General features: G+C 43.3%; 1 protein-coding gene across 2 annotated transcripts in view; it reads left to right on the top strand.

The window, feature by feature from the left end:
• The first annotated feature begins 2,002 nt into the window (after window positions 1-2,002).
• Window positions 2,003-25,885, top strand: part of ADGRF5 (adhesion G protein-coupled receptor F5) — a 75,318-nt gene continuing 51,435 nt past the window's right edge. For both annotated transcript variants that reach the window (XM_063097013.1, XM_063097012.1), the window contains exons 1-3: window positions 2,003-2,232; window positions 17,322-17,447; window positions 24,632-24,686. In XM_063097013.1, the coding sequence (XP_062953083.1) occupies window positions 17,346-17,447; window positions 24,632-24,686 (157 nt within the window). In that variant the 5' untranslated portion in view covers window positions 2,003-2,232; window positions 17,322-17,345. The remainder of the gene's footprint in view (window positions 2,233-17,321; window positions 17,448-24,631; window positions 24,687-25,885) is intronic.

Raw genomic sequence — 25,885 nt, 5'->3', positions numbered from 1 at the left:
TGGAACATGCTGGAAAATACACATTTATTTGATGCTGACATTCTGCCTGAGAAAGTAGGAGCTCTGTCTCTAATGAGGTTATACTCTGAAGTCATAAGAGACACTTCATATTAACAAACATGGAACATAACTGTTGAGTTAGTTACTTTGGCTATGATTGCAGTCTAGTTGAAGAAGTTTGGGTTCAACCTGCCACCAACTCCAACATTTTAGAATTCAGGAGAAGGGTCTCTGTCCCAGCCAACTTCAGCTATAACTGCGACAGGGCAAGGTGTCTCCATCAGCAGTTAATTCTGGGTTGCAGCCAAGACCATATGGTGGTTACATTTTTATTTGCCTTTGTTTTCATTGTAAAGTGTGTGTGACAAGCACAGAGTGTTCCTAGCAACAGGCATAGGACTCTGGGTGGGAGGAATTTCTCCTCAGGGAAGGAAAGGGACAGCCACTTTGACAACGCCCCATTCCATGTTAGAGAGCCAACTGCACCCAAAAACCCAAACACAAGCAGGAGAAAGGACAGAGCGTTTTAAAAGAAGCATTCACCCAGGAGCTTACTCTGATAGCAGGCTGTTTTCTAAGTCAAGGTGTATCCAGTTCAAGCTGTAGAATACATACAATTGAGAATCAGGACCTAGAAGTGGAATAATAAAATTTTGAATGTTCATCCTCTTTTTGCTCAAATAATGAACTTTTGCATCAAGCCTAAGCACTATTGGTGCCGTGCCCAAGGGCAATAACTGGCAGGAAGGGAAGGCAGCAAGGAGAAAGGGAGGCGGTGTGGAGTAGGGAGAGAGGACAAGCTGAGAGCCATTCAAGCCCGGCCTGCAGACAACAACTAACAGCTCTTAGTGCTTCCTCTATGCTAGGCTTTTCAGCAGAGCCTATAAATTCAGCAGTGTTATTATCTCACTTTCACACATCAGAAAACTGAGTCTCACTGAAGCCAAGTAGTGCATACAAGGCCCCATAAATTGAAGCTGGTGGGACTACGGGTTGAATCCCTACAGTCTGACTCCAGAGTCCTTGCTCTGACACTTCAGGGGTTTCTGTAGTGCACAAATGCAATCTGGGGCTACCTGCGTCAGATTCACCTGGAGGCCTTAGTTCCAGTGTAGATCCCTGGGCACCAGGCCAGGCCTCATCCACCAAACTTTCTGTAGGTAGAACTCCAGAGCAGCAACTGAACAGCATTCCCCACACAAATGTTTAAGAACAACTGGGTGATAATCCATAAGTTCCCATTGGTGTTCTGACCTTGGGCAGGTCACTGTTTCTCCTTGGACCTCAGTTTCCTCATTTGTAAAATAAGGAAGAGTAGGGTCACTTGCATCTTAAAAACAGATTATAATTCATCTTTAAGCCCAACAACCTGACTGCAGCCTGCCAGCTGGACCTTTTCCATATATTTCCTTATCTTTAAATACTGGTGTTATCAAGACGATATTTTAAGTGTCACTGAATTTGTAGTTTGAGACACAAATATTCATAGAGTTGCCATGAAAACCTAGGAGAACTAGATATCCCCCTACTACGGCATATTTGAAGTGCAGCCCTTTCTAAAGCCAGGGTCAGGACTAAACGACGACTTCAGTAAGTCTCTCGTCCTCAGGATTCTTTTATTCTCTGACTTCTTGGCACTACTAGAGACAAAAAATTCATCGATAATTTTAATTTCCCTCCCACTCTGAAATCACAATCTAATTTATTGGTCATCTTTTGAAGGCTTAAACTAGGCATCCTGCACTGCTTGTTAGTTCTAGCCCATTGCTGGTTTGCCCTGGTTTCATTTTTCTGATTTTTTTTTTCCTTTGGAGAAAGAAAAGCAAGAACTAGGGGCATTGGCCAAACAAGTCTGTCCACTTGGTGGAGAGGTTTCCAGATAAGAAGGATCTGAAGGACTTCCCATGGGGCGTCAGGGAAATTGCACACGCCATCCGGAGAAGAGGACCAGGAAATCACTTCTTGTTTTTAAAATAGCAGCGAGGCTCTCAGGGATGGCTCTGTGAGGCTCAGAGGATCACAGCTGGGAGAGGCCCCAGTGAGGCTAAGCTTGGCCAGGGAGCCGCCAGTCTTGCCGGAAAGCTCAAAATGAGTCCTGCTTGGCTCTCCCTCCACCGAGTGTGAGGCCCCCTCAAGGAGACCGCGGGGCAAATGGCCCCATAGTGGAAACTGGGAAGCTTTCTGGAGTGTGATCAGAGCAGGAGCCAGCCTGGGAACAACGGTGCTGGACAGGTAACTGGCATTTCTCCTACTGTGGTCTGTCTCCCTTTGTAGCAAGACCTCAGGGGCACCTAAGTCACTTTGACACTCCTCTTGTGGCATTTTCCACTCATGATCCTCTCCATCTGATTTTCTTTTGCATAGCTGTGACATGGGTGTTGGGAAGGTAAAGTGTGTCCAGTCAGGAGCATTGTGCAGACAGTTGGTCAAGGTGATGAGACTATCTATCACGCAACTAGCTGGGATCCTTTAGGGTTTTCTAAAGAGATTTTTTTCTTCTTTTGTAAAATGAATTCTCCCATCCCTGAGGCAGAAGATACTGTGAGGACCTGAGCAGACATGCCCTACCACGCTGCCGCCCTTCTTGCAGTGAGTCCACGGCAGGCAGCCATGGCGGGGCTATGCTGGGGAAGGGGAGGCCCACTTAGCAGCGGGAGGAGCACGGAGATTCTCTCAGCTCTCAGACGGTCCTTGGGCAGGCAAGAAAGAAGCCCCAAAATGTATACCATCAGGGTAACCTCCCACCCATGACTGAGAGGAAAGGGATTTGTAGCCGGCGCTAGAAAGGAGGTTAGTGCAAATGTCCAGGCTTAAGAGTGGCAGTCTTGTTTTGAGCACTTTAGAAAGGAGGAAAGGTCTGTGATGTGTGGCTTGCTGAAACCATGTTTTCTTACACTTTCTAGAGAGCCAGACCAGAGCTCTTCACTAGAGCTCTGATTTTCCTTTCATAAACGGCTCATGTAGTTGGCTTTTCATTATTGAATTACACAAATAGTACAGAAATATATTCTTTCTCTAAAATATCTCTTAAGGGTTTTTCAAGCCCTGCATCCCCAATATGCAGTCTTTTTTCCTTCTCCTCCAAAATTATTTCATCAATAATTTGCTGTGTTACCAGTTAAAGGACTTACTTTCTGGTTCTTCCCAGCTCTTAGGACAAGCCAGGGCACAGGAGTACGATAAATTTTCATTGTCAGATTCATGTGATGAACCTTAACACGATCTTCCTCTCAGTTCCTCTCATGGAGAATGTGAATAGCTCCTTTTTTTTTTTTTTTTTTTTTCTGACCGGTAAGGGGATCGCAACCCTTGGCACAGTGTTGTCGGCACCACGCTCAGCCAGTGAGTGCACTGGCCATCCCTATATAGGATCTGAACCCGCGGCCTCGGCGCTACCAGCACTGCACTCTCCCGAGTGAGCCACTGGGCCGGCCCTGTGAATAGCTCTTTTAACACTCAGAAAAGTTTGAAAGAGTTTTACTTATTTATACGATTACTATTTTTGTGTTGGTTTTGGTTTTGGCAATTAATATTATTAATAACGACCTCCCAAAGATTAAACTCTAGATTTGCCAGCTAGTGGTTTGGGCTTTTCTATTTGAAGGCCATCAAAGATAGCCTTGTTCTGGAAATGAAAGGGGAGAAAATAAAATAAAAGGAAATTTACTAGGTAGATAGATAGATAGATAGATAGATAGATAGATAGATAGATAGATAGATAGATAGATAATAGCTGAGAGAGAGATGAAGTGGTTGGCCCAGGGAAGATGGGTAAGGGTGGGAGAAATTATCTTTTTATTCAATGGATAATAAGTGCATTTAACAGACTGGTTCATTTTTCATCTCTTTTAGTCTTTTGTAAAAAGGTGGCCTTTTATCCCCGCTGCTCCCCCCAATACATTGTTAAGGGAAAATAAGAAAAAAAAAAAAGTCACTATAAACAAGTTGTTATGGGTCATGGAGATAGGCTTTGGAAAAAAGGTACAAATAAGTAACCTCAGGGTCAAGGACAATTACAAAACACTTTTCGTTGCTATTTCATATTTTCCTGCCCTTTCCAAGGTTTCGTCACCCCAAACTGGAGGGCCACTTGTCCTGCAGATTTTGGACATTCTGTGTTGGACCATCCTGTGAAATGTGCCTATCTTTGTCCCTTCTCCTTATCCCCGGATAATTTGATTAATCATTTCACCCTACTGCATAGTGTTAGCCCCATGACAGATTTCCACTGAGGCCTTGTAGGCTAGCACCACCGCACTTGCTAGATATGACTGAAATACAGGAATCTCACTTATGTGGTACGTGGGGGCATTTCAGAGCAGTCAAAAGTATCACTTGGGTTGCTACCAACTCTGGTTGGTAAGGCTGATCAGTCTTCTCTAAAAGTTATAAACGCAATCTCTTGTATTTATATGCAACTTTTTAGTTCTGAAAAAGACTTTCATACCTGTTCACCATGTCACAGGCAAAGCAGATAGCTTATTCTCATTTTATAGAATACAAAAAGAGAGATTCAGAGGTTAATTTCTTTGCCCAACATCACATGATGAATCTTTTGGGGGCAATGACATGAGAAAAAACCCAGATCACTGTCTTTTCAGCTCCATTTTTGGTTAGTAATGTGAAGATAAAGGTCACATGGAATAGAGAATTAATGTGATTGGCTGGATTCTGTCAACTTTGTAGCAACACGGTAGATGTTTTGCTGGAAATGTAAAGATAGATCAAACTGTTGCCTGGTCCAGATATTAGCAGATTCTAACACCCGCAGTTTATTACTATCAACCAGGAGCTTAACAAACAACAACAACAAAAACAGTGTCCAGACACTTCAGCAGAGCAATCGAATCAGAAGCTCTGGGGAAGGGCCAGGCACTTTTGTTTGTTTGTTTTTTTAAATCTATTATTCATCTGGGGCTGGGAATCACTGAGTCTGGGTGTAAGAGATAAAGTGGCTTAAACTGAGGAACAGAGGCAATATCAGTTCATGTGAGTATCATACATTAGAATTCTGGCTGATGCTGTTCATCAGAGAAACAGGTGCATCTTCATGGGAGAATGAAGAGGAGATTCCTGGCTCCCCTGACTGTGGGACTGCCTTCCAGTTTAAATTGGAACAACCTCATCTGACTTCACTGCAGATATGCTGGCTCCTTGTTACTTGCAGGTTTTACAAAGTCGGATTAAATGTTCTAGGTAAACAGGATGTGCTCTTCTAATGCCAGATGACTATAAGGGTCATACATTTCACTCACGATTACTTTAACATGTTTTGTCCTAATTCTCAGAAAATGGGAAAACAAAGAAATACTAACTATCCTTCGCATGATCTGCCACTTTCTGGGTTGAACTACCTGTGGATAGCTAATAAGTTAGGGTTGCTTTTTAATCATAGAGTGAACCCCTAGAGGCTTTTCTCCTCTAAAATTTCTTGATATTGTTCAGGTAGTATCACTCATCAGTATAACGTTTGTGTCCTTTATAAAGAGCACTATGAGGGGTTGTTCGGAATTTGTTTTACCAGTACCTGCCAGTTTCCACACACAGTATGTGCTCCAAGAGGCTCATTGAGTTAAACATATGCATTGGCTATAGGCAAACTGTAAATTCACAAGTTATCTATCAGCTCAGCATTTCAGTTCACATTGGATGACTCTGTTAGTGATGGTTAAAATCATTGCAATCTGGCCTGTGTCCTAAAAGATAATCACAAAGTGAAACCTTTCAAATCACAACCTAGTGGAATCACCTAGACTGGAGAGACTTGCTAAGTGCTGTGGAATTACGAAGGCAGAGAATCTTTTCTCTTAATTAGCTTAGACTCTTCATGGGAGGCAAAGGACAAGCATTGAGAAATTTAATAAGAAGTAATATTTACTGAGTGCTTACCGTGTGTGTAGGGAAAGTGAAGATAAATGGTTGAGGTCCCTCAGGGATTTGGAGTCTTGAGAGCATTCGATGTAAATATGCACGTGTGCCCAGGTGTTCCTTGGTTGTCTAATGTAATTGCACATGTGCTCCCTGGTGTCCTGGGTTATCGGACTTGAGTATAAAGGACGAATGGCTCTGATCCGCAGGGCCCCCTGCCCCCCGGGGTGGGGAGGCCCACAGGGAGGCTGCTACTGCTGCTACTGCTGCTGGAGGCAGTTGCCACAAGCTATTGCTGCCAGGGCCCCTGGGATACGCCGAGAGGCTGCTGCTGTTGCTGAGGACTGAGCTCCTGTCGTTTGTCTATGGCTCCTGGGATATTTCTCAATAACCTAGCTCATGGACCTGCATGTGAGGGGTCTGGTGACCCAGCCTGGCATGTGAGGGATCTGTGCCCCAGTCTGTACAATGGGTTTGAAGTGTTTATGGGTCCTAACCCCAGCCCTGACAATACAAATGGAAAACTTAATGTAACTAAAATAATGAAACATTTTGGTTTTAGTTATGAGTTGCTTTAGCCAGACAATTGTCTTAACCATACAGTGTGCCAGGCATATGTTCAGTGCTTTATAAAGATTAACTTATTTACTTCTAATAATCCTGTGTCTCAGGTGCTAGTATAATCCCTATTTTATAAAGAAGGGAATACACAGAAAGCTAGCACGTAGTGGAATCGGGATTCCATCTCACGCACTCTGACTTCGGAGTCCCTACTCCTATTTACTGTGCTATGCCACAAAAACCACAACAGTGCTGCAAAAAGACCCACATGGCAGGGCTAGATGAGTAGCTAAGGAGAGAAACGTAGTGTATTCAGCAAAAGGATGTTATTTCTGGAGAAGACAAGAAAAGAGGCAATATGCTAAAAAGGTTAACAGTCAGACTTTGGTGGCAGACTTGGCTGCTTGCTATGCCACCTTGGGTGTTTCTTAATTTACCCAATATTCAGTTTCCTCATCTGCAAAATGGAGATGATAATAATTCTCACAATATAAGATTGTAAGGATTTAATGAGCCTAGTGCATGAGGAGTACTTAGCTTAATGCCAGGCACATGGCAAGTGCTTGACAAATGGTAGTAATCATCGTTGTTACTAAGTAGATAAGCAAGACCTGAAGTGATGACTAAAGCTTAGAAAGGAGGAATAGAGCATTTCAATTGCCAAGGGTAGTGTGAGAAGAAGCTGAGAGGTAGCAATCCATTCCACCAACATTTATTGTTAATATTTACAACATAATTTGCAAAAGAAGGTAGAATAAAAGCTCTTGAGTGGGTCAGTCTGTTCTATATCCAAATGTTACTGGAGAAAAATTGGGGGAGCTGGTTTTTCATTAGGTGTGGTGATCATGCTTGCCAGGTGAATTAACCTAAATATCCTCTGGGTATTTTAGAATGTTTAAAATGTTTGAGTCCAATATAATGGCAATCCAGACAAAAGAGTGTTCTAGGAGAGTTAATATATTAATGAGCTGCTGTTGTGTTGGATTATTGGACAGAGAAGAAAGAAGGGAGGGGCCCATTCAGGGAATTACGGCAACCATCCAGGTGTGAGATGGTAATGTCCAAACCAACGTGGTGGCCAAGGGAAAGAAACACAGCAGCTCTGAGAGCTCAGCAGTAGGTCATTAGCAGGACTTAGTGACCTCTCGAATTGCTGCTCTTAATCCTGCCATTGCTTTTTGTGTCCAAAACACTTGTGGTGTGAGCCTGGAAAACTGCAGAATGAAGCCAGCAGTTGGCAAATCTGGGAAGAGATGGGTTAGGAGATAGCACAGGAAAGAAGACACCGAATTCAGTTTTAGACGAGCCGAGTTTAGACCTGATGGAAATAGTATAGTTGATAAATGTGAACATTTATCAAAGAGGTCAGGGTGGAAATAAAATTTTGGAAATTCTCACATAAATTGATAATTAAAACTATGGAAGTGGACAAGCTCTGCGAGAGAAAGGGTGTCAAGAGAGAAAAGCCAAGGACCAAGGAGAGGTATTTGGCAGGGCTCTCAGTGAGGTGCTGGAAGGCTGATAAAGATAGGACCACGGAAGGGCAGCAGCAAACCCCCGAGCAGTGGGAGAGCTGGGGAGGGAGACGGTGCCCCCAGGAGGAGGTGATAAACGGCACAGACACCAACAGGAAACCAGCAACAGTGAGGACTGGGCAAGAATGTATTGGGTTCGCCTCTATAAAATACTTTCCATAATGACGTGAGAACTAAAGTCATACTGTCCAGATTAGGAAATCTCGGAACAGCAAGGACTCCTCAGGGAACTGTATTGGGGTGGAGGGGGAATAAAGTAATACTTTTTTTCATTTTGAGTAGCACACACATTATAAAAAATCTTTAGAGAAGGAAGTGAAACTTTAAGAGAAGTGACATCACCGGCCAAAGATAGCAATGCCTGGTGTCAGGGAGACAGGGGACGGGGCCACGGAGGGAGGAACCACAGGAGGCTAAGATGGCCCTGCAAATTATTAAAATGCTGGAGTGTTTCAAATCATATGGTAAAAAACTGCTGCCCCGAGTCCCCAGACTCCCCCTCTCCCTTCTGCCTCAGCCACCCAGTCCCTCCCCTTGGATTCTCCCTAGACCTTCCCACCATCCAGCAATGAAATTGTCAAGGCCTGGCCCAGTTGGAGGCCCCCAGGCCCCTACTCCTGCAAAGTGGCTGGAGACTGTTCTGATTGGTCTCATATTATTATTATTAAAATATTCCAATATTATTTTCAATCTCACCAAATAAACAGTAGAACCACAGAACTCCCAGACCCTCTGATGCTCAATCCAGCACTGCAGCCAACCACAAGGCTACCCTCCTCTGCAACTGAAATGCACCCCTGGCATTGTTTTGCCAGGGCTTGGGGAAACCCCTCCACATGGTAAATTAAAGTAGCAAGATAGATCAGATAAGAGCAGTTAGGAACTTAATGTTTTCAAAACGATGGTAATCTCTTGAGTAAAGGTTAAACCCCTCCCCCCAATGACTTACAACCAGGAAAGAAGGATAAAAGGTTATCAGCACTGCTCACATGTGCAGTGTGTTTTGGAAAACGTGACCCTATTGTGTACAAACAAATGTTCCTCTGTAATCTGATAGTACTGTGCTGCCCTGACACAATGCTGCTGCAGGACCTCATTTCAAGCAAAGGGAAATTAAACAGAAAAAAAATTTCTTCAAGGCAGTTCTTTAATTGGTATTGTGTTTCGTGTTTGTGTTACATAAATATTTAGCTTATAGTTCTGCATGTGCAAGGGATGAAACATCTAATTAAATACGGTCAGCAAAGATAAATTGTCGGGCAGGAATCTCAGATCTTTATGCCCTTTCCTGTGCAGGTCATGAGTCAGGTAGTTGAACGAAGACCCTGGCAGCTTTATGCAAGGCAGACATACTTTATTCTTCAGATGTGAGCTTCACAGATATGCTTTATTCTCGGACATGAGCTCTGACCCCCCACTCTGTGCTCTGCCGTTCCTCCATGTTCTGCCGACCAGCAGTTCAGAGCAGTTACCTTTATACTTTTAGCACACGATAGCGGCCACAAGCCAAGTGCATAAGGTAACTACAACAAGCATGCTGAATCAGTAAATGAGCACACATGCGCAGTTACACTACTTTCATAACTTGTTTCTAGTGGATGTGCTGAATCCTGCCCATTTGTAACAGATGTGAAGCAAGAGATCCTGACTAAAGTTTTCCTACTTTTCTTACATAAGTCTTATCACCTCTGCAGTTGAAAATACAGATCTATGAAGGCAGGCTCTTCAAGTCACACTCGAGGATTTTTAATTGGTACTTCTGCAGTTCAGGAGAGAGGTTACTGATGACATCCTATCCTTATTGCAACCCTATGCCTCATGGAGATGAGCAAAGAGTAATAATCACAGGAAAAGTTGCAATGATAGTTCTCCTGAAATTTGGCACTACCGTCTATCATCCACCATCAAGAGGAACTCTGCTTTGAATTTTTCTCTGGTAATAGAATGGTATATTTGCATATCTTTTTTGTCTCTTACCTACTCTCTATTTTGATAAATATGTGTTTAAAGAGAGCTGCCTGAGCATAGGCTGTACCCCAGCACATGTGGGTGGGAGAAGGGGGCATAAGGAAATATGCCCCTGGCTTCTTCCAAAGGATACAACAGCATGTCTACTTAGCCAGCCACAGGCCAAGGTTTGGCAAGAGGCATGGCCTCCCTAGATATTTTCTAACATGCAATAGAATTAGTTACTTTCTTAAAGAGAAAGCTATGTGTGTAACATCACCTACTGTTTGTGACATGCAGCCTACACAGAACCTCCACTCTCTCTCCTCCACTTTGCAAGCAGATTTTCGAGTTTCGCATGCTCACCATCTCCAAGTCCTCCCCTTCCACACCCTCTACAACTCTTCCCAATATGATTTCCACCCCTGCCACCCCAATGAGATCACCCTTGCTGAGAGCATATCATGTCTCCAAATCCAATAAGCAATCTCAGTCCCCTCCATAATGGACCAGTCACCGTCACTGGACATAACTGACCACCCCCTGCTTCTTGAAACTCAACCTCCCCTGGCATGCATGACTCTCCACTAGCCTTCTTTCCCTCCTGCCTCTCTGGTCCCATTCCCAATCATCTTGGCTTGGTCATCTTCCTTAACTGAACTTTTTTTTTTTTTTTAATTTAAATTTTATTTTATGTTATTTACTGAATCAAAATTGATTATACATTTTTGGGGGTTCAACATTGAGATACGTTGATCAAATCAATATTACTAGCATATATATTGTTACAAATAATAATTATTCTTTATGCCCCTTGTCCAATCTCTCCCCATCCCCCTCTCCCTCCACTCTCCCCCCTCTGATTACCCTAGATTTCTTCTCTTCTTCTGAAAGAGCAATGGTTACTCTGTTGATTTGTTGCCTAGATACTTTGTCCAATGCTGAGAGGTGTGATCAGGTCCCCCAATATTGTCATAGAGCAGATGCTTCTTCTGTCACTCTGAAATGGGCCTTGTGGAGAGAGACATTCTCTTCTTTTCTTTATCTCTGCTGGTGACTCTCCTTGTGTCAATGCACTCTGGTGGTTGGTGGACCGTTTGCGTGGTGGTTGTGGCATCTAGCCGCCTTTGCAACAGCTGTGGGTATTGTGGTGGCTGTGGTGGGCCACCCACATGGAGGTGATGTTTTTGGCATGCTCCTTGGCACTGGCGGTGTGCCTGGATGTGGGTTGTGTCAGGTCCCCAGCTCCATACCTCGCATCCCTGGGCAGCCCCAAGGCACTGGTGTGGTGTGCCTGGTTGTGGGAGGGGTGTCTGGTACCCTTATCCATGCCTTGGGTCCCAGGGAAGCTTAACTGAACCTCTGATTGTTGGAATTCTGTGGAACTTGGTGTTATGCCTTCTTCTCTACTCACTCTACCACCTCCCTAATCAATCTTACCCAATCCCGTGGTTGCAATTACAAGGTCTGCCTAACCCAGCCTCTGTTCACCTCAGCAGCTCCACTTCATACCTGTCTCCTGCTCCCTTTGGGGGTTCCAGCCTCTCTGGCCTGCTTGCAGCTCCTTGCATGTGCCATGCTTTTTCCTTACCTCAGGGCCTTTGCACGTGATCTTCCTTCCACCTGGAACCCTCTACCCCCCTCCTACATCCCTCCCCTTTTGTTTTTAGCTAACTGCGACTCATACTTCCGGTTTCAGCTCAATTAAATTAAATACTTCCCCCTGGGACACATTCCAAAAAACTTAAGGACTAGATCTTGTCATTCTGTTATATGCTGTTTTAGACAGTTTCAGCACAGTAGTTAAAAGGATGGGCTCTGGAGTTAGACTTCCTAGGTTTGCATTCTGACTCTGCCACTTACCAGCTGTGTAATCTCAGGTAAATTATTTAACCACTCAGTAGCTCAGTTAATTTGATTTCATACTATTAATTAGATATCAGATTAGAACCACTTCATTGAGATTGTCATAAAGATTAAATGATATCATACAGTCGGTGCTCAGTTCAGTGCCTGGCACATAATAAGTGCTCAACAAATATTAGTATTAGGATTATTCTCCTTGGTAGCATTTTTTACAGTCATAGTTAAACAGTGAACTGAGTAATTGATTCTTTGATAATGTACATCTACTCCATTAGACTCTAAGCTCCATGGAGACAGGGACCAGTGTCTTGTTTACTGCTAGTTCTCTGCACCTAGTGGAACACCTGGCACTTATAAGTGTTTGTCCAGTGAATGATTAGATGAGCAAGAGCATAAATAGATTTACCTATGGAATATTTACAGCAATAAATAGAACATAAGCAGGAAGGCTAAGGGCCTAGATTAGGCATGTATATGTGTTTAGGGGAATTAGGGACTATGTATAGCTGAACAGATCTAGGAACCTCCACCTAAGAGACAGCCTTTTACTTGGCATCAAATGTCCATCATCAGATGAGTGGATACAGAAACTGTGGTATATCTACACAATGGAATACTACTCTGCTATAAAAAAGAATGAAATACTGCCATTTGCAATGACATGGATGGACCTAGAGAGAATTATATTAAGTGAAACGAGTCAGGCACAGAAAGAGAAATATCACATGTTCTCACTTATCTGTGGGAGCTAAAAATAAATAAATAAATACACAAACAATCTGGAGGGGGGGGAGAGAAGAAGACATAACAATTACAATTTCTTGAAGTTGATACGACAAGCATACAGAAAGGACATTGTTGGGAAGGAGGGGTCAGGGAGGAGGGATGGAGGTTACGGTAATGGGCCACAATAATCAACCACATTGTATATTGACAAAATAAAATTAAAAATTTTTTTAAAAGTATGGATAGAATCTGAATACACGGTGATTGTGCTGGGGCAAGGGACAGGAAAATATGGAGATTAACAAAGCAAATAAATCGCAGGATTATTTTGTTTTTGCCAAACACTGAAAAATAATTCAACTATAATTACTCCTCTCCACCTCCAAGATTAATTCTCAAGGATTTATTTTTGGATTTTTACTTTTGCATGACCACTGGAAAATCTCTTGCACTATTTTAGATTATGAAAAAGCAACCCACTTCGGTAGTGGAAATATGATAGATGCTTATTAAATATGCTTGCACTTGAAAACAAAATCCAGGCCCTGGAGAGCCTTGAGTACCAGTGAAAATGACTATCTTTATTCTGAAAGCAGTGAGGAATTGAAAGGGGAGTGACTTGGGAGAAAAGTAGAGATGGGGCAGAGAAGAGAATGGAAGCCATCACCGTGGCGCACATGAAGGGCGGTGAAGGCCCGGGCCATGTAGTAAGTCAGAGGAGGGTTCAATAGATGCAGGAGATAGTGATGGTTAGGCTAAGGAGTTAACCTGAGTGAGGTTGCATTGGAGTTGAAATAACTGTGACGAAATTTAGACTCTTAGAACAGAAATGGGATCTTCAGAGGCCAACTCTTACACATCAGTCTTGAAATCAATGAGTGCAGTCAAATCCCTGGCTTTGCTGATAAGAAAACTGAGGCTCAGAGAGGTGAAGTGACTTACCCCACATCACACAGCTAATTAGTGGCAAAGTGAAACTAGAACTCATGTTACCAGTTGCCTGGTCAATTGTTCATACAGAGAAAGTTTTCCATTTATTCTTGTTGATATCCCACCAAGAGGATCTCTTAGCTCAAATGGTACCTATTTCCCGGTGGAATAGACTGCTTGGTTTGTAATGTTGCCACTCCCACGTATTAGCTGTGTGGCCTTAGTGAGCTACTCAACCTTCTAGGTTTCCATTTCCATATATGAGAAGGCAGGATAATTTGTAGTGCCATGGAATCATGGAGAGGGTTAATGATATACTCTTTGTAAAGAGCTCAGCACTATGCCTGGGACATAGTGATTACCCAGTAAATGACAGGGATCTATAGTCATCATCATGAATGGTTCACCTTACTGGAGGGCAATATTATTAGCTAAAATTTTAAGAATCATGGTTTGATCTCTTGAGTTGACTGACAGCCCCTAGCTGCCTCTGTGACACGTGGCCCTTGCTAGGCCTTAGTTTTTTCATCTGTTGGGGGAGGGGGCAAGGTATGAGAATACAAGGGAAGGCAGAGCTGTGTAAAGCTTAGAAGTAAATCATTTCCAGAAAGAATCCCACTACTGCCCTGTTTAGAAGCATTTTGGAATCACAATTTGATGGTGACACTGCGTCATCAGACCTCACGGATATGGCCGTTTCAAAGCATGGTCATGCTTTGAACTTTGCAAGGCACTCAACCCTGTTACCTTCCTCTCCTCTTCCCACCACCTCCCCACTCAAAATAAAATCGGGATAGTTCAGGGCTGATGAGTTCAGGAGAGGAGTCGATCTTAAGCACTGGTTGTTTCTAAGATTCGAGAGAACAGGCCAGTTTCACAATGACGGTTCCTGGTGCACAGTCATTCTGCAAGAGAATGTCACTATCGACCGCTTCAAGGAACCCAGACCCTTCATCCTCCAAATGCAGTGTTGCTGAGAACCCCGATGACTTATTCCTGGCATGTGAGGTCAGCGTGTACTTTCTTCTTCCTCTCTTCAAACTTTGTAGACAGGAACACAGAGTCAGAGGAGACCAGGAAATTGCTCAGCAGCGCAGGGTTAATTCTGAGTATTAGATCTTATTTCCCAGCTTTCTCTAAGATACAGCTGGCTCATCCAGGTTGGTCAGTTTTGGTAGAGAGTATGCAGGATTTTAATTTTAAGAAAGAAAGAGATTGGGAATGACATCAGATCATTTTCTTTCTCTCTCTGCCTCTGGCTCTCTGTGTCTCTTGGTCTTTATCTGCTCCTGTACTCCAGGGATTTTTGAATGAATATGAACTTCTAGGGGATTTACAGTGAAGGAGGACCTACCAAAGACACATTGCCTTGAATGGAGAAATGCAGTGTGTTATCCTACTCTGGGTTTTTGGTTTTTAACTGGATGAATATGGCTTTTTTTTTTTTCCCATTAGTCAAGCTAAACAGTGTCCACTGGCTTCTTCACAGGTGAGAGCACCTGTTAGCAGGAGGGTTTGTGCAAGATTATTGATGTAGGTAAGAAAAGTTTGTCTTCAGATCTTTCCCCAAATGGAACAGTGACCCCGAAAGCTGAAGTGATCTTTAGCTGATCTCTCCGTTCCCACTGGCCAGGCCCGTGCCATAGTGGTTGTCAAATATTTTAGATATTACCTCCCCCTCAAAGTGGTGGATTCTCCTGTCTTTCACATGGAGGACCCCTTACCTTTGTTGGGTGTCCAGAGAATGCTCCCCTCCACACAGTGGGGTCTCCCTACATCTCTATTTCTTTTGACTTGTGATTTTGTTGTCAACAAATGAGTCAACAGAGAAAAGAAAGTCAACTTTATCAAGAATCATCTCAGGGGAGGTGGGGGGTAGGGAGAAATGGGGGCAGTATTGGCCAATGGCCTATACAAAAGGGCCAGACATGACCATTTGGGGACATGGTAATTCTTGTTAACTCTGATTAAAACAAACGAAAAAAAGGATGCATTGCCAATTTTGGAAAGTGGTAGAAAGCATGAAGCCAGCTCTAGTTCCTATAGTTCCTGAGTCTCTCCTTGGGTTTCAGATCATCAGTGAGCCTCATTAATTATTCAGTTACTACGCCTCATCCCCTTGATTTACTGCCTCAATATGGAACCAACACTAAGTTGGATTCTGAAAAGATTAAGTTGCTTCCTAAATACCAGATTCAGTCCAGGAACAGTTGCTATCAGCAGGCTAAATCAAACCATCTAATACCCACAAAAGCTCACTTTCTTCCAAAAAGGGAGGGAAAACTTCTAATAGAGAACTAAAGAATGCATTATTGTGATTTCCTTACAACAGGCATCTAGTCTTAAACATCTATTCCCATAACCTAAATTGCAAAGCATTTCCTAAAAACTATTGAGTTACAGAATCTTAAAAGTGTATTTTTTACTGCCAGATTTGCAAAATCAGTCAGTTTTGCAGGGCCCTATGCTTCCTTTCTTTTCCACTGGGGAAGAGAAAAAGGCAGTAGTTGGCAGCTGGTGATTGAAATACGATTCTGCCTGGTGTGTAAATCTTGGCTATCATCAGTGTGTTATCCTGGCTGTACTTCCCTGGCACTCCCTGCAATGCCTCAGCCAAGGCCTGCCCTTCCTGCTGGTTGCCCTCTGGATTCCACTGACAACATGATAATCATTGCAGCCTGCACCTCTGGAGCTCTTCATGGCTTTTAATTTCATTTGAGTCCCAGAGCACTTGGTGAGAGAGTTAGGGGAGGTATGGTTATCTCCACTTTACACACAGGGAAACCTGGACTCAGGGATGATAAGTGACTTCCTCAAGGACACAATTTATAGGGATCCTGGATCCTAATCTTTATCTTCTGTCCCTTGGTCTTCTGTCCTTTTCACAACAACACATGGGCATAGAAAATCCAGTAAGGAAAGGAGTCTGCAAAAAGTCGACTGCCTTGGTCCCCAGATGTGGTAGGGTTGGGATTAGTCCATGTGATCCTCCTTTTTAAATGCAACAGAGCTTAATTTGGCCACCAGAAAGCTCCATTTTCATCACTAGCATAATAAACAGATAGTTTTTAAAATCATTACTTAGGATATATCATGATATTAATATCCTATATTATGCACTTTAATATGAAATAAGACTGTAAAATACAACTTATGTTTTTATGCTAAGTTTTCATACTAAGTGCAAGAGTTTTTATAGTAATCGGTCATAGCCCATATGGGGGCTACAATATGGATCATAAAGTCAATGTAACGGGTTACTGCTAGAATTAAAAGAAAAAATAGGGTAAGATAGGATAGGATAGAATTGAAAATATCAGGGCTGTCTGGTTAGCTCAGTTGATTAGAGTGTGGTGTTTATATAACAAGCTCAAGGGTTCAGATCCACGTATTGGCCAGCTGCAAAAAATATATAATAAAAAAGAATTGAAGATATCAAAGTACATTGTGTATAGCAAGGGTGAGAAGTACTCTCTGAACCCTTTTGCTCATGCATCCCATACACTGGATAGCAATGTTAAAAGCATTTCTTACTGAGCAGTCTTGCCCTTTTTCTTGCTTTCTCTCTCTCTCTTCATTCTCCCTTCTCTTTCCTTCTCTCTCTATCCTTTTCCATGTATGTAGAAAATATGCTCAAACATGTGCTGCCTTTGTCCTATTTACAGGCACTATCCTCACCCTCTGCAAGCCCCATCCTTCCTGACATCGTTTCCTCACCCAAGCATCTAGGGCAGAGATTGTTCTCTAGAGTTGATTCCTTTACGCTCTTCCTTACCCCTCTCTTCTGGAAAGGTCCTTGTGTGGTGTGACCTTCAAGACAGGGCTTGTTATTTTCTTTCCTTGTTTAATAGATTGCCCTATCGTTAAACCATCATATTTCTATTTCAGGCAAACCAACTAAAACTTGAAGAAATGACATTCCCAAGGAGAACCACTTTGTGCTTTGTGTTTATCGTGATTTATTCTTCCAAAGCTACACTGAACTTGAATTTAGAGTCTCTTGTTCATCCTTTGGTGAGTAAACTCACGTCTGCTGTAATTTTCCCTGACACATTTCCCTGACTTCTTGGGAATATCACAGACAAAAATTGCTTCTTAAAAAAAGAAAAAAATTTAGGGCCTTTGAGAAAATGTTGCAAATGAGGCGGAGGGTGAACATAAATGGACGTTAGCGTGTTCACTGGGCTCCATAAAACTTGGCATACTCTGAAATCAGTGGTGGGATCAAGGGAACGCCAAGGCAGCTTCAAGAGAGATCTCCCAGGCTTCCCTCTTTAATTGAATTGCATTTGTTATCAGGTTTATTAGTCATGCTTATGTTTACCAAATATATAGCTTATCCTAGAATGGGGAGTTTGATTATACTCAACTAATCTTTGTGGTCTTTATTAAAACTTTTAAAATCTTTTTTTGATATGTTGTGGTATAAAATAAGGTACTCTACTGATAAAACACCTATTTAAAACTATCATCTATATGACAATTAATTTTAACAGCAAACATCATGCCTGATACAGATGACAAAAATAGCTGTAATCTGTGAACTTAAAGTTTTCTTTCTTTTTAATGTGAAAATTACCTGTTTTCTGAAATGAGCAATAATGAAAATTAAAGATGTACAGTTTAATACCTTAAAAAAAAAAAAAAAAAAAAAAAAAAGAATTGCAACCTCCAGGCCTGAGGCTTCCACTCCGAAACTGACAACAATGACAACACAGCAGATTTGGAGGATTGAGCAGAACGCATGTTCTCAAAGGATTTGTTTTAACTTGGACATCAGGCTGGAACACATTTCAAAAGACATTAATCTCTGTGTGGGTCTCACAATCACAGATTGTTGTAGCTAGAGGGACCATAGATATCCTCTAAGACCTTGGCTGACAAATTATCCAGGTTGTTTTGTCTTTAGAAAGTCAATAGGAGTTTAACTTAAGTAAAGAGAGGGATAAGTACCTCCTTACCCCTTATGGGAATCATTGGATTATTTCTTCCTTAGGCTTCTTCATGCACCAGAGATGGGGTGTGTTATTGGCTGGGAAATTTGGGGAGACTGATGTAATCCTCCCTTTGTTGCACTTTTTCATCTGTAAAACAATGATAGTGGTACTGATTTCCTGGGATGCTTATGAAAATTAAAATTAAATTAGTTAATATTTATAAGATGCCTTAGAATAGTACCTGGCACATAATAATTGCTATATAAATATTTTCTGTTATTATTTCTCTCACCGTAATAGTATTTTTCTACTATTTTTCTTTTTTAGATATTTTAGTTCTATTTTGTTGTTTGTCACTGTTGTTAGAGCTCCATTGGTACATTTTAGTATTATAAAATGTCTCTGTTTGTCCTGCTTGGTACTTTTTAATTTAATTCTTTGTCTTCTATTCCAGTTGTCACTCCTGCTTTTGTATTTGTGTTTGCCTGATCTATGCCCCTTATTTTTTTCTTAGTTTTCATTATACCACTTTAATGGTTCTCTTAGAAACATGTACTTGAGTGTATTTTTTTTTTAATTTTAAACCAAGTCTGAGCAAACTTGATTTTGATTGGGGTGTATAATTTATAACAGTTGATATCATATTTAAAATGCTTGATCTTACTTTCAGGATTTAGTTTCATGACTTTATGCACTTTCTTCTTTCCATTTTTGGGTCTTTCATTGACCTAGGATATCTTTGCCCTTTTCTTTATTTCTCTCATGACTTGGGGTATACATGGTATATCTCCTCCGCCAAGCTCCAGTAAGGAGGGTGCAACCTGTACAATCAGATGCAGCAGCCTACTCGTGTAAAAAGAAGAGGGAAACATACACTTCTCGTGAATTCCCATGATCCGGTGCAGAGCTCTGGTTACCTAAGGCCTGGGGGGAGAAAACCAACAGAGCTTGAGCTGATCTCAGCAGGGGTTAGCTTTGTCTCTGTTCCTGGAGTTTCTTAGTGTGCTTGTGGCAGCAGCAGTGTGCTCTTCTACTGTGCCAGGTCTGCCCTCCTAGTGGCGGCCCTGGCAAAGCCCCTCCATCTGCCTAGTGGCATAAGTTGGTCAAGAAATAAGCCAGTGACTGCCTAGGGCTGCTGGTGGAATTTGAACTTCATCTTTCTGGAAGATCCTACCACCCACCCACCCCAAAATCCACTTTTTCTTGCTGATCTGCCCCTCAAGGTATAATAATTTCATACAACCCATAGGCCAAGGACCCCCATTGGAGAGGTGCACTTGAGTCTCCCTAACGATTATGCTGCCCTGTGCTGCCACCAGCTCCCACAGCAGACCAGCTACCATCGAAGCACAACCTGTGATGATGTGTTTTTTAAAAAACAATGCAGCAAAATACACATAACGTAAAATGTAACATTGTGATGCTCTGCTAATGTCGGAATCTTGTCGACACAGCCAATTGCAGAGCTACTTATCCTGTTCGTGACGCCAATTGTAAAGCTACTCGACCACACCAGTTGTCAGGCTATTTTACCTGCTGGTAATCCTGCACCAACTGGGCCAATTGTTGAGCTAGGGCTGGGTCTGGAGCTCACAGACCCCTCAAGCCCATTCACAGACTGGGTCACAAACCCTAAATGTGCCAGGCTTGGTCACCAGACCCCTCCCTTGCCAGGCTGGGTCACCAGACCCTCCACACGCAGGTCTATGAGCTAGGAAACGGGCAAATAGCTCCTTGGAAGCCGTAGGTTGGAAAGCATGGTTGTGCAGAGCGCATCCGTCCACCTGAGGCAGCCGCCAGCCAAGGTGGTGGTGCCGAGCAGGTGCACTAACTCTGCCCACACACAACCTGCCCACAAAGAATGCTGCACCACCCCCAACCTGCCTGAGGCGAGGGGGCCTGATTAAATTATTCTGTTTTCCCAACAAACGTCTTAAACCTTTTTTAAGTATTCAGTTCAGTAGTGTTAAATATATTCAAATTGTTGTGCAATAGATCTCTAGAACTTTTTCATCTTGCAAAACTGAAGCTCTATACCTGTTAAACAACTCCCCATTTCCCCTGCCCACCAGCCCCTGACAACCACCATTCTACTTTCAGTTTCTATGAATGTGACTACTCCAGATACCTCATATAAGTAGAATCACACACTATTTGTCTTTCTGTATCTGGCTTATTTCACTTAGCATATTGTCCTCAAGGTTCAGCCATGTTGCAGCACGTACAGAATTCTCTCCCTTTTTAAGGCTGAGCAATATTTCATCACGTGTACGTTACCACATTTGTTCATCAGTCAATGGATGCTTGGGTCACTCCCACCTATTTGCTGTAGTGAATAATGCCGCTGTGAACTTGATTGAACAAATATAAGGTGATGGACTTTTAAAGTGTGATGATGTAGCTCAGTGCTTCTTAAACTTCATTGTGCACACGAATCTGCCTGGGGGACTTCTTAAAATACAGTTTTCAGCTCATTCAGCCTGGGGTGGGCCCAAGATGTTGGCTTTCTGACAGGCTGCCAATGCTTCAGCCGCAGTGACACACTTGGAATTGCAGAGCTGTACCCTCAACTTGCATCAGTCCTGGGTTTGAAACCAGCTCTGACCCTGTCTAGCTTTGGAAACATCATCAAGTTTTCTTCATCTCCCTGAACCTATTTTCTCTACATAAAATGACAATAAACAGTATGTCCTTCACCGGTTTGCCATGAGGATTACATGTTCTCATACACACAAGCCTTAGCACAGTGCCTAGCACAGAGCCCAAGTGCTTATGATCTGGCGAGGAGGGGTGAGATTCAGGACAGCTGGGGCCTTTGGTGACCGCCTTATTTGCCATCCCATTCCTGGGGGATTTCCTTTTCCACATGTGAAAAGCCACCTCTCATTCTTGACCGAATGCTTCACCCCCCGCTCCAGGCAATTATTAGCGAAGTCATCAAGTCCGACAGGTGGGGCGCTTCCTGGAATTGATGACCTCATCTCTCCCAGCCATCAGGAAATCCCCCTAGACAGAGCTGGCCATTATGGCTCAGACATTCCTCTTGGTTCCTCCACACAGAACCAGCAGAGGCAGGTGCAAGCAACAGCTCTGTTCGCCTGTCTGAAGTAAATACACAGCTGAGCATTGCAAGCCCCTGGCAGGACCTAAGCTCTCTCGTGAGTTCTGCCCAGCACCCCAAGTCTAAGAGAAAAGGCAAGTGCTGGAGTCTCACCATTTCCCAAACTGGGGTGACGTGAGGACTCAGGATGGCAAGGACGGTCCCCAATGCACCCCAGGCCAGCAGGACATACTTCCCTGCCAGAGACTCCACCAAGCCCTTGACGTGCCTCAGCATATATTATTTTTCCTAATGTAAGAAACTGAGGCTTAGAGGGAGTTGATGACTTTTGCAACTAGTAAGAGTGGAGGTGGTGGGAGTCAGTTTGAGGTGTGACTCCAGCATTTGTTCTATTCAAATCCAGGTCCCATGACCTGGCAGCTCAGCTCTTTGAACCTGCTCAAATCTGGGATGGACAAGAGTGTTTACCACAACCACCCCTGCCCCCACCGCCAGCTCCCAGAGATCTTATTGCTGTCCTGATGCTCATTCCTCCATGGCCTCCAAGATAGCAGAACTTAAAATAAAATTAGCTTATTCTCCCAAGAAGTTGAGAATCCTCACTGGACAACAGAGAGGCAGTAGGTGACAGGATTGTGGAAGCAGCACTTTGTAAAGATGTGGCCTGAAACTTCCAGATGTCCACCATCAAGATTCAGGAAATCTTCAAAAAGTGGTATTTCCCAGCACGAGGGATGTGCTGGCTAAAAAAGGCAGTTTTATGCACCTCGTCCCAGACCTATTGAATCAGATTGAAGAAAGGGGAGGCAAGTAAGCCTTATTCTCACAAAGAATTGAAATGCTCTGCATTAGAGAATTGAGATGTGCCTGCATTCCAACCTACAGCTGACAGCATCAAGACCTCAATTCTTTAGTCACAGTGGAAAAGAGAGAATGAAAACAGGACCTGGGAGAGCTGCCCAAAGGTGACCACTGGCAGTCACATTCTCCTGGGCTGAGTCCCACAACCACAGCCATGTAGAGTGGACAGAAAAAGCTTCCTGGTGGCCACCCCCTCCCATCTCCAGGCCCCAAGGAGGGTGGAGGCAGGGATGCTCGGAAGAACCTTCCTTCTGCCTGGGCACAGAGCCAAAGCAGGCCTCAGGGGAAGCTGGGCAGGAACCAGCCCTATACATTGACGTAGCCCCTTCTGTTCCTGTATTATGTTCCTGCATACTTAAGTACATCTGAATAACCTCACTGCAAATGAAGCAGCAACTGGGCTTTTGAAATTCCAATCACCATCCATCATTGCTGTTTATTTCTTCAAGAACATTTATAAACTATCAGGTAAACAGTCCCTCCCTACTTTCAACTGACTTTAATGCTTTCCTCAACCAGTGTCTCCTCACGACAGCAGGAACATGTAAACCTCACACTGAGCTATACGTGGCTGACATCTGGGTTTTTTTCTAAAAATGTGACTTAGTAAGCGAGGGGGGACAGCCAAGGGAACTATTTGTTAAGAGGAGGGGAGAAAAAGAGCAGGTAACAGAGGAAGAGAGGGGGAAGATGCTAGGTGAAGGGAGACTGGCTCCCTGAGGCAAATCCTGTTTCCCAGGTATCTTCTGATCAGGTGCAGCCTCTGGAGCCAGGCTAGCTGGGTTCAAATCCTGGCCCTGCCATTAAAGTCTATGGGACCATAGGCAAATTATTTGACCTCTCGGCACCTGTTTTCTCATCAGTGAGACATGGATATTAACAGCACTTACCTCTTAGATTTTCCTGGCACAGGGTATTGAATGCGTCCTAAGAATTGTTATGTTTGTTATTGTTATGAAGTGAGATATCTAAAAAATACAGTAATGTTAGAATGAGCTCTGTCTCAGGTGGTGGTGATAGGTGTGTAGAGTTCATGGTAAAGGTCACATCTCTGTGGGCAGGGGTTATCTAGGACGACTTCAAAGAGTGAAGAAGGCTCTTTAATTGAGCCTGGAAGGGAGTTTGAGTTGGGAAGCACATCACAGAAAAACCTACAGCTCAAGATAAGGGGCAGGCCTGGTTACCAGCTGGGGAGCTGCTGGTGACTCCATCAGCAAAGCTGGTTAATGCTAGTTCTTCAACAAAGAAGCTACATGATGAAAGGAGATGAACTTCACAGAGATGAACCAGGCAGCAGTGTGCAGACAGAGGGGTCCATGTGAAAGGTGCCCCAGAACAGCATGGTGTCCCATCCCCCTGAGTAGCATTTACTACAGAACTAAAATTATTACCAGGTCTTTACATCTAGTAATCATTTGATCCTCATAGCAACCTTGTGAGGTAGGCTATATTTACCCCCATACTATAGGTAAGGACTAAGGCACAGAGAGGTTAATCAACTTGCTCAAGGTCATGCAGCCATTTTATCGTGAAGTAGGATTTGAACTCAGTGTCTTCAAAGTCCTTTCTCTTAACTACTGTACTATAAGATAATAACTAAAATTTATTAAGAGCTTATTATATACCACATTGTAGTTCTCTTGGTTCTCATAACAATCCTATGAAGTTGGTACTCCTATTATTTCCATTTTACAGAAAAGAGAACTGAGGCTCAGTGAGGATAAGTAGCTTCCCTGAGGTCACGTAGCCAGATAGTAAGTGGAATAGCCTTGCACTCAGGCAGTCTGAATCTAAATCTGACTCTTTAATTCCTACCACAAAAACCAGGAATAGAACCATTTGAAGAAAAAGGACCAGAGGAGCAAAAAATAATTTCTAAGCATGCACATGGCTAAATACCCCTAATACCACAGAAATATTGAGGTGGGAATAGGCTGAGTGCTGAGAAGAGGTCGTGAGGCTTGTCTAAAAGGTCATTAGAATGACTCAGGGCTCAAGTCTTCAGCAGAGAGAACAAGTTTAGAACATTGCAATTTATATTTCTCAACAGGACACAAAATGCAGGAACTCTGGGAAACTGAGATATGTTGATTTCTTCAATTCCTGGATCTAGAGACTGGTCTATAAAAAATAAGTTCCTAGGTCACACTACAAAGGCAGCTCCACTTCAATTTCCCAACCATTCCATTCCATTTGCCCAACATCTACTGGTCACATAGTGCTAACTTCAAATCGACAGCCTTAAGCTCAGCTCTAACGTTTAGGGGCACATGAGCCAAAAGCCATAGTGAAAAGACTCTTCTAACACTAATTGACAACTTTCTAAATTTTTCTTTCAGATTCTCCATGACCATGAACTTGCTGATAAAGAGCCACTAAGGCAAAAACGAGCAGGTATGTAAATTTTTGTTTGGCAATCTCTTCTATATGTCCAATCAAATGACTTACGTTGCAACTCTTTTAAACATTGTGATCCACATAATTCAGTCTCCAAGCACATCAGGGTCAAATAGTGCAGATCGACTGCTGAAAGTCATTACAAAGGAACTGCACCCTTGACTCTATCAAGTGACAGGAGGTGGGTCATAGCGACCCACTACAATCCCCCTTTCCTCTCCTTTCACCATCACCACTCTTTATAGCCCCAAATTGTACTGTCGCTCTCTCCTCCAGTGCCTCCAGTACCACCAAAAAGCCTGCTTCTCTACCTGACCCAGGAAACTTCTTTGCCACCCCCGCTGCCACTTTTTTAAAAAACTTCTCACACTCAGCACTGTGTTTTGTGGATCAACCTAACCATGAGCCTCAAGTCCATCTCTTCTGTTTCTCACTCCAGTTTTCCCACTAAACTCCAACAAAGTGGTTTGGAAAATATAAGAATTTGCCCTTTGGAGAACTGGGGGCAGGTGGAGAGCTGTGAGCGCTGACCTGCTGGTCCTCAGTGTCCAGTCCCGATGTGGGACTCTGCACAGGAGTCAGTGCATCTCCGTAGGTTGGATTTCCTGGGACCTGACCCTCCCACTTCCACCAGAGCAACATTTCAAAAGAATAAATAGGATTCTGTCATTTCCCTTCATCAAACTCTTCATGGGCTTCCCATTGCCTTGGCGCTAAAAGCCAGTCACCTGCTCGTGTCTTACCTGCCTTCCATGCTTTTCCCACACGACTTCCTTTTGTTCCCTTTCACACCATCGATGCCATGGCCATCATCCCCCTTTGCTTGTCTGGGGCACTCCCACTGAAGTCTCAAGTCACATGGGCTTCTGTCCTGTAAGACCTCCCTTCGGTTCCCCAGACCGTCAGGGACTGCTTCTCCTGGGTCCCTATCCTCTGATGAATTTCCATGTCACAACATTAGTTCTAATGCATCATGGTGATTTCACTTACCATCCCCAGTAGATGTCAGCCCCCTTGACTCCTCTTCATCTCTGTAGCCTGGCATCTCACCCAGTTCCTGTCTCAATAAATGAGTGAGCCAGCGAAGAGCTTGCATGTCCCTGTCACAGCTGCCCCTTTCTGAGCTCCCGTGGGTAAGAGCCTGCTGACCTAGTGGCTGTACCAGCTTTCTAGACAGGAAAACATAGCCATCGCAT

This window comes from Cynocephalus volans, chromosome 5 (genome assembly GCF_027409185.1).
Source record: "Cynocephalus volans isolate mCynVol1 chromosome 5, mCynVol1.pri, whole genome shotgun sequence".
Taxonomy (NCBI): Eukaryota; Metazoa; Chordata; class Mammalia; order Dermoptera; family Cynocephalidae; genus Cynocephalus; species Cynocephalus volans.
The sequence above is the reverse complement of the archived record's forward strand: the minus strand, read 5'-3'. Positions and strand labels throughout refer to the sequence as shown.